Consider the following 9,815-nt stretch of genomic DNA (forward strand, 5'->3'; position numbering starts at 1 on the left):
TGTTAATTTTTCTCAATATACATAAAAAAGTTTGCCAGATATAGGTGATGGGTGGATGGACGCAGCAAACCCCATGGGCATTTATGTACCTATGCAACAATCCTGCATGTTCTTCACATGTGCCCTCAAACCTAAAACACAATAAAACATATATTTAAAAAAAAACAAAGTGTAAAATTTTTAATAACACTCATTGGTAATGTGACATACAAAGGATCATAAAGAGGAAACAGATTGAGACCAGCCAAAAATTTTACTGACACCAAAAAATCTGATACAACTATTATGAATCATTTAAAAAAGAACAGAAGACAAAAATTATTTTAATAGTATATTAAATATTTTATTTAAATTAAGAAGTATAACAAAATCACATACATTTGTCTCATAGTCTGGATAAAATTTCCTTACTTTCAAATAATACACATATAGTATCTCACAGATCAAATTCCATACATTTCAATATGGTCACGAGATAGACTGTATTCCAAAATTTGGTATATAAATCCATACATAATATATACCATATATACTGACTTTAAATAATCTATAATGACACCTATTAAATAGATAAAATCTAGAAAAATCACTTTTTGTGAATACTATTTATGCTGGAATACAAATTCACATAAAAATACTTCCTTTAAGACATGTTCTATTTCACACAATTAAATTAAATGTGAGCTACTTTTAAAACTGCAAGCTTTATTTTTAATCAAACCAATTCAATTTTAAATTTTTAGATCATTACGTCTCATACAACTTCCTCTTATTTAGCTAAAAACATCATTGACAAAGTTTTATTATCACATTTGGTCTTAACCTTAAAAAACAAATTTGCTTACAGTATTTCACATGTAAAAGGGATATTTTAAACTCTAAGTAAAAAGACATATTTTTACATGTCCAATTGTAACAATTTTACCCTATTTTCTTGCAATGCTTTTATCAGATAAAAACTATTACTAAAGTTTTGATTTTTTAGAATATACTGTTTAGGTCTTATCATAACTTTAAAAGTTTTGAAATCTATTTTATCAGTATCTAAATAAAAATTCGAGATATCGACATGGATATTATAAAAAACACCTCTTCTTTGGACTGTTTAATTATTTCACCTTAATCATAAAAAAATCATTGAGTCACTTATTTTTCTTTCTTGGCTTTGGGCCATTGTCTTTTCATCTTAAAAGTTAAAATTATTGTTTTCCTATGTCTAACAATACTTTTTAGACATAGATTTTTAAGATACAAAAATAAAATGTAGTTCAGTAGTTCATCATTACCACCTGCTGCAATGAGTCTGCCAGATCAGAGGCTTTCACTAGGAAAGCTAGCTTTAAATCAAATATTGGCTTTCTTCTTGTAATTTGCACTTGTCTATTGAATCAGTTACCCAACTGTCTTTTAGGATTTTAAACTTTCTCTTAAAAGTTCTTCTAAAAGCTTTAAAATCTGCAACACGACTATGATCTTCACCAATGATTACATGAGACACTCCCTCAGCTAAATAAGAAACTACTGTTCCTCCATGAAATCGAAGCTCCAAGGCTTTAATAGCTAATCTTGTCCCCTCAGTTTTGGTACTCAGGTCATTAATAACAGCATACAAGTCCAAATAAATGGTGTGGCGTCGAAACATACTGAGAGGAGAGCAATCCCAGGAATACCGATGTTCTAAATCAGCAATCACAGAAGTAATTTCTTCAGGAGTCTGCTCGTTAGAATTTTTAATTCCTGAGAATACTTCTTTCAGTTGGTTCAAGTCTGTATCAACAAAATAACTATCACCATAGCAATCATATTCACGGGCGAAATGTTCTTTGGTTGATGGGCACATATGAATCATAAAGCAAGGCTGCCATGGCACAAAGCTTTTGGTCTTAAAACATTCTAAAAGCCATGCAGGCTTGACAACATCATGTTTATTTGACAAAATTATGTTTTTCACTCTGATGTTCTCAGACCCTGCAATTACACAGTATGTGTCTGGGCCTGGGTTTTGTACTATATAACCACCAAATTCTGCAATTCTGTTCTCCAGGTCAGGTTTTGGCTGGCTATCTGTTCCACTCATAACACAAAACTCCACATCTTCGAATATATTAGAAATTTTGTTTACATTAGTAAGGTTAGGTGCTTTTAAGTGCTCAATAATTCCAATAACTTTTTTCATCTTTGGGGGAGCTTTTCGCTTTTTTTCTGGTGGTTCATCATCATCACCTAAATAAAGGTGTTTAGATGCAAGCTTTCCAGATGCTTTTCCCCTAAGTTGTTCTAGGTCATCCAGTGTCATGCACTCATGCCACTCTTTGTCATCTCTTATCTTCTCAATTCGTGGAAAACGCAAGGTACAGCCAGTTTTATACATATCACTGGGTACTATCTCTGCTGCCTTAATCTGAACAATGACAGAATTACAAGGTTCAATATACACTTCTGGCCTCTCTGTTCCACATAAAATGCTACTTGGTGGAGTTCTTTTATGAAAAGGCCTCCAGTATTTGGCCAATTTCAAACCCAGATCATACAGTTCTTTCATGGTACAACCAGAGCCAACACGAGAGAGAGTATGAAACACAGATGGCTTTTTACCAGGAGGGGGCTTCTCTGCTACTGCACACAAAAAATGAGACATCATTCCACCCCGTGATCCTTTACCCCAATATCCTCCAACAATTAAAATGTCCAATTCATCCATTAGTCCATTAACATATTCTGGTTTAATTTTTAACCACCCTTCACCTCTTTTGTCTGGCTTATAGATGGACAGAGGATGTTTTATCATGATTCCTTCTTCTCTTTTATCTATTGCTTCATTCAATGCATCAATTACTTCATCCTTAGTATGAGCTTGTGTTTTCTGCACTATTTCTATTCTACCTGGAATTGGTGTAAAAATACTATTAAGAATTTCAAACCTCTTTCTCAGAGTCTCATGCCCTAGCTTTTTATTATTAACCATCAATACATCAAAAACACAATAACAAGTCTGCAGATCAGAATCTTCTACCATTCTTTTAATATCAAACTTAATTCCCTTTTGCATGAAAGTTTGTGTATTAGGATTATAGGCCATCATCTCACCATCAAGAATACAGATTTGTATATCTGTTTGGAATGCATTATGAATGAATGGGGTAAGAGAACCTTCAGCAGGAGAAGCACCAAACTGATCAGTATAGTTATATCCATTTCGGGAGAAGTATTTATATACATCCCCATCTTTGTGCATTTGCATACGTTCACCATCTAGCTTGGTTTCTATGTAGAAAGTCTGATGTTTCATATCCTTCTCAATGTGCTCAATATTTGCAATAGCAGCTAGCATTGGCTTAAAGGCAGAAAATAAAGTGATAGAAATATCACTGAGTCCTACAGAAGGATCATGCAGTTGCCTACAGACTTTTTCCAGATCTGTAGTGACATTATGCAACTCAGCAGCATCATTATGAAAAACAGAAAAGATAGTTTGCTGACTAACACCAAGCTTTAAATCCTTTATGATCATCCGAATAAGCCACTTTTGCTCAAGTGCAGAACTCTGAGTTATAAGTTGAAGAACACTCTTTTTTACTAGGTCTTTTCTTTTAGCAGAATTATTGCTGGCAATTGAGTCTAAAAGGTCATTTACTTGCTGTATGGTTAAACTTCCTTTCTGTAAACATCTTGGCTTCAACACAAAATATGCAATCATTGCAAAGTCTCCAGCATCTCCATGAGTTCCAGTGGGCGTTCTGTAGTTTAAAAGTTTGAGGGCATCTTTTCCATCTCTAGGTAAATTAAGCAATTCAATATAAAGCTTAGCAAGCATAGTTTCTTTAATGCCATAGGCCATTCTCTCTCTTTCTAGCTGAGGAAGAATTAGCCTCATTGCTGGATAAAAAGAGTCTGTGACATCTTTTTGGTTCTTATGAAGAGCATCATGAAATTTTCTCCAAGAATCTAAAAATTCCCTAAAGTGTCTGATTTTTTCTGCACGTCCTTTAGTTTTCTGTATTCGTTCTAAAGTTGAACACAAATCTGCAAAAGGAACGTGAGATGCAACAGTTTGTGAAGTTTGTGAGGCAGCCATCAAAGTGGTGATGAATCTTCCAGTTTAACTAGTAAAGCAAAAAGAGAATAACTTTAAGATTCAACTAAATATTTAATGTAAAGACCTTACAAAGATCACTCAGATCATAATAAATGTTTATTAATGTTTGCTAAATAAAATAGATCAATGCTATAAACAATGTATGTTTTCAATCTCTACATTTAATAACAACTATTTTGCTTCAACTCTAATTCAGTTATGAAAAGTATCATCAGCTATATTTCCTATATTTGTAATACAGAAATTATTTTAATTATTTTTCTCCTTAAATTCCAACTTTCATTGACTTATTCTATATATCAATTACTTAGCACATAATACAAACAAATATTGCAAATAATGGCGACAGAAAAAATAATCAGGCTTAATTCACTTCACTTCTGAGCTTCTAATGCAAGGCCTTTCACTGTATGTCTCTTCTTTCCCTGACAGACTATTACACAGCACCAGAAACCAACTTCTTCAAATAGATGTTTTTAACAAAACACTCATTTCCTGAATTGAAATTTGACTTCCTAGAAATCCTAATCATAGGCAGGGCCCTTGACCAAAAACACAAAACAAAGCAAAAAACAGGTATCCTCTTCTTCCAGCCAAAGAAAACCTATGTCTGTTTTTTTTCCCTCACTTCTTCACTGTTAGCTATGCCAAATCACACCAATATTCAATCTCAACTTAAAATGCCCAAATCAAAATCCTCACTTTATATATTTTACCATAGTTACTTATTGTCTTATAAGTATAAATGTATTAATACCATTTTTTTCGTATTTCCATGCCAGTTATTCCCTAAGTATTTAATTACTACATATGAGATGTGCTACATACACTGTGCTAGGGGAAAATACAGTATGCTTCTGCTTTAAAAGAACATAAATTCTGTTAAACAAAATTTAAAAAGGGGGTATAATGGAAACAGTATAATAAAATACTAAGTGCTTTAACAAAATAAAACAATTGTAAAATGTCCTGAGGACAGAGCTTTTCCCTAAAGTATCTGCTAAAGTCAGAGAGGAAAGAATGAGTATCTTGCTGAGCTAGGGCAAGAGTACTTCCTAAAATTTCACAAGTGTGAAATTTCTTTAGTTTTAAATAGTCATACAAGGTCTATTGGAAGATAAATATATTAGAGTAATTTTAGCATAAACTATGTAACATTAACATAACTTTTCCAAAAAAAGGTTTCAAGTAAAATGTATGCTTCATGAATAGAAACTATGTTTTATCCTGTGGCTGCAGATACCTCCTGGCACACCACGATGTATAACCAGACAGTGGAGTCAGAGTTTCGCTGGGAGTGGGGAGATCTATTATAGTGCAGAGAACACGTAACTCCCAATTTTCCAATTCTCCATCACAGCAAACAAATGAGAAACACACACATGCACAAGGCTACATTATCTAGTATCCAGCAAAATAAACCAAATGGCTAATTACAATACTACATTAACTAAATTGTCAGTCTCTAGAGACCAGAAATTGTGCTATAATTTGTGCTACTAGTGGCAGACATGCAGGAGGTTTGCTGAATGAATTACTGACACACCTAGATTTGACTCCTGGAAAAGCACACCAGGGAAAGCCATGGGCTGGTTACAAACCACATACATACACATGCATGCACATGCACAGTGGGTGAGACACAGTTTGGTTAAAAAATATTCAGCAGCTCTGACTGTCCTGGCAATGGTTCGCAACAGCCATTTGGTGGCCTTATAAAGAAAAAAGCTGCACTTGACAGTCTAATTTCCGACAAAGGAAACCAAACTTCTATTGAGTGGGTTAGATCAAAGGATAAACCCATGAGAGAGCACTTCCCTGAAACTTTTATCTTTGAATATACTGTTGTTTCCTCTCCCTGAATCTGGTTTGCATAACTGACTGCACCACCTGGTTATGTATGTTCACTGCCCTAGCTCTGAAAACATGCTCCCTCAAGGGGGTACATCACGGTACACAATGCTGTATCTACAATTTCTATATAAACTATGTAAAATGAAGTAGTAATATTTCTTTAATGTTCAAGTATTGGTACATAGTTTCTACAGATATATTTATAGATTCTATATGGTCTCAAAGTTAAAGTTTCCCTCAACAAATCCCAGGCAAAGACTTAAATTACTTTGTAATTACAAAATGTAGGTAATGTTGTGCATCTTATGTATTCTAAAAATGGCTATACAGAAAACAAGGATTCCAAAATTGCTATAAACTAGGCATAAGTACTTTTGCTCATTACAATGGCATAAAAAGTCAAAGATTAGGACTTCCATTCCTTTTTACATGCTAATTTTATTTTTTGGATTCCGAGAATTTTAGCTGATTCATTCCATTTGCAGTAAGACAAATGAGGAGATTCTTAGGGCTCAGGTTCTGGACTCTAATAAATCTGAATTCAAATGTGGATGCTAACATTTAATAGCTGGGTGATACTGAGCAATTAATTTCTCTAAGCTTCAGTTTTCTTAAGTGTAAAATGAGGTTAAAATTGTGTAGAAATTAGAATGAAAATAAAATCAGATAATCTAAAACTGTGCTTTAAAAAGTAATAAGTTTTGGTAATTTTAATACTGTAATGCTTGGTGATCCAAGCAACATTTAAAACATAAATATTGCAAAATACTAAGGAGATAAAAAGGTGGGAAGAATCTTCACTCTTTAACAATAAGCAAAGCTTTCAGGAGAATGAATGCAAGTTACTAGTACACAATAACGATTTATCATTCATTCAGTTGCTGAATAAATTGTCCTGAAGCGACATAGGAAGACAAACCAGCAGGTTTTATTCAGTGACCATGGAAAGTGATTAAGTGTTATTTTATTGCACTTGGGGAAAAAAACAGAAAGTGACTAATGCAACTGAAGTTTCCTTCATGCAACCCTTGACAAGCTGTGTTTCCCTAGGAAACGAAGAGTTTACAGCTGCCTAGATTTCACAGCACATAGTAACAATTTGGGATGATCTCAGATCCCAAAGGTTAATGAACGACGAAGTGTAAGAAGATAAATAAAGTGATTTCTTCCAAGCCTAAAGTCTTTCCCGCTCCAGGGCCCCTTGTACCTTCTTGGAAAATGGAAAATCCCGAGGGAATTTACATCATTCCTCTGTCCCGTTCCCCCTACTCTCCCCAACCCTCAACGGGTTCCGAGTGAAAACCTGGCCTCGGGCAAGCCCCGTTACCTCTGTGAACCAGAGGATTCTAGCTGTAAAATGAGCTCTTAACGGTTTCCCGCGGGGCTGCCCTGAGAAGGAATCAGCGTGTACGCAGGTAAAGCAAGCAACACAGTTCCAGGGAGTCAAAAATGGGAGAAATCGTCCAATGGCCTGGGGCTTGGGTCTAGATGAGTAACAAGAGGCCTGGCTTCTAACGCGGCGCTGCTACAGCGCGGTGAACTCGGCAACCCCCATCAGCCCCCGCTCCACAAACACCCTGCCTGCCGCCCCACAGACCCCAACCTGACGCCCGGCTGACGCACCAGACCCCCCTCCCCGCCTGCCGTCCCACAAATCCCCTGGCCGACCACCCCACATCCCCCACCTGACTCCCCACACACCCGCAGCCTGCCACCCACACACTCACCACCTGACGTCAAGCCTGAGGTACAGCCACTAAACCGGAAGCTGGCGCCAAAGTCGCCGGTTCCGCCAGCTGCTCGCCGCGCAGGCGCATGGGAGACTCGAGGCCGTGACGTCACGGGGCTCACGCACGCAGGCGCAGCCAGGCTCGCAGCGGGAGGTGGGAGGGCCGGCAGCTCCGCGAGGCTGCGGAGGCGGGACTTGGAGGATCCTGGTTAGGGTCTCGAGTACAGACAGCTCCTATTGGCCTCAGCAGCAGATTCTCTTTGCAAGCAGTTGGTCCACAAGCCAGTGGATTTTGTCGTTGAGAGAGACTTAAGATCACTTTGTGCACTGGCTAGTGATAGCCTCTAATTCTTGTTCTCTGTACGTAAAACAATGGTAACTATACTGATTTCGCTGGTTGTGAAAGCTCCCAAGAAACAAGAGGGCATCCCCTACTCAAAATGTTGGTTGTTTCATTTAAACTTTTAAAATATAGGTTTTTGGAAACTATACAGAGCTGTTTGTTTTTTTTTCATGATGTTTGCTACTGTGGTATGAGTTCTCTTAATACAGAAATAATACATAACAACACATAATTTACAATACAGACATAAACATTTGTATGACCAGAAATCAACTATGGACTCTTCTCGTATCTGTTTAAGGATTAAAAATAGAGTTATTTAACAAACTTTAATTGAGCACCTATTATTATGTAGTAATGGTACTAGATATTGAGGGGGGAGAGATTAAAAACAACCCTAGTTTTTATGTTCCAGGAGCTGTTGGTTTCCATCGAAATTTTTGCTATAGTCCGTCCTCTTTCACCATGGAGAAGTCAGAAGTTATCCATGAAGAGTGGCAGAAACAACTTTTAGAACTATTTTAACATAAAATATTGTTTTACATTAAAACAAATTTTGCAGCAATCGGCCTTGATAAAACATTTTAGAGCTGTTAAGTGCCCTTAGAGGTTGTGTAATGTATGAAAATCTCGTTTCTCAAAACTGACACATTTAATTCAGTGCTAGTTTGTATGGAGCTAGAACTTAAGAGTTCCTTCCAGCCCAAGAACATTCAGTTATTTACTTTGTATGTCTAATTGACCTAAGTTGCCTGATTACCTGCAATCATCTGTGACGTTGTAAAGTCTCAAGATATTGTTTTAGGAATATCTACTCTTCACTTAAGTTATCAATTTATTTTGGAGGAACAATGAACAGTGCTAAGGTAGGAAACTTCACTTGCCCATCTTATGAGAGGGTACCTATCCGTGTACATTTGTAGCTTGTTCAACATCTACTAAGCTTCTACAATGTCAGAAGCTGGACTTTATATTAATTACATGAGAGGAACCATGAATTATGAAACCAGACAAATTCCAGATTGATTCAAAACCCACTCACTCTCCATTTTATCATGTTATTTTAGTTGTTTGGTTCAAAGACAATCAAGGGTTGTTTTCACTCAGTATCTTCTCCAGTTGCTATGATTATTAATTTATTTATGTAAATGGTCTATTTTAGTGCTTGGTACTTATTCGGTGATCAACATTAGGAAGCTATGAATCAAGAACCCAGCTTTGACCTGGAGCTCTCGATCTCGTAGCAGGATACGTATGTTCCAAAACACCACCACCGGCCGGGCACAGTGGCTCACGCCTGTAATCCCAGCACTTTAAGAGGCCGAGGCGGGCAGATTACTTGAGGTCAGGAGTTCGACACCAGCATGGTCAAGAGTGAAGCCCCGTCTCTACTAAAAATACAAAAATTAGTGGGGCGTGGTGGTGGGGACCTGTAATCCCAGCTACTTGGGAGGCTGAGGAGGGAGGCTCGCTTGCACTGGGGAGGCAGAGGTGATAGTGAGCCGAGGGCGCGCCATTGCACGCCAGCCTGGGCGGCAGGAGCGAAGCTCCGTCTCAAAAGGCAAAAACAACGACAAGCAACCCACCACCACCACCAATTTATGAAATATACTCTGTCTACATAAAATAGGGGACATAGATAAGGAAAGCCCCAGAGAGGGGAGGCACACATCTGTACATGTCTGTACAGGTCGGTGCACGGTGGTGGCGGGGGTGGGGGGAGAGTGAAGCTAACGAAGCCCAGGTTTGAAGGGCCCGTTTTTGTGACGAACACTTCCAAGGCCTCGAGAGGG

The 9,815-nt window shown here is 37.4% G+C and overlaps 1 protein-coding gene across 1 annotated transcript; it reads right to left on the bottom strand.

The window, feature by feature from the left end:
- Positions 1 to 318: 318 nt before the first annotated feature.
- On the bottom strand, positions 319 to 7,804 carry LIG4 (DNA ligase 4). Its single transcript, XM_017501680.2, has 2 exons — positions 7,678 to 7,804; positions 319 to 4,103 (listed from the first exon to the last, which is right to left on the bottom strand). Exon 2 carries the CDS (start codon positions 4,073 to 4,075, stop codon positions 1,340 to 1,342), a length of 2,736 nt encoding a protein of 911 aa, XP_017357169.1. The 5' UTR covers positions 4,076 to 4,103; positions 7,678 to 7,804; the 3' UTR covers positions 319 to 1,339.
- Between the last annotated feature and the right edge of the window lie 2,011 nt (positions 7,805 to 9,815).

The sequence above is a fragment of the Cebus imitator genome, unplaced genomic scaffold (assembly GCF_001604975.1).
Source record: "Cebus imitator isolate Cc_AM_T3 unplaced genomic scaffold, Cebus_imitator-1.0 Scaffold14, whole genome shotgun sequence".
Lineage (NCBI taxonomy): Eukaryota > Metazoa > Chordata > Mammalia > Primates > Cebidae > Cebus > Cebus imitator.

Coding starts and splice junctions, on each gene's coding strand:
- LIG4 (XM_017501680.2), bottom strand. CDS start 4,075: ATGGCTGCCTCACAAACTTCACAAACTGTTGCATCTCACGTTCCTTTT.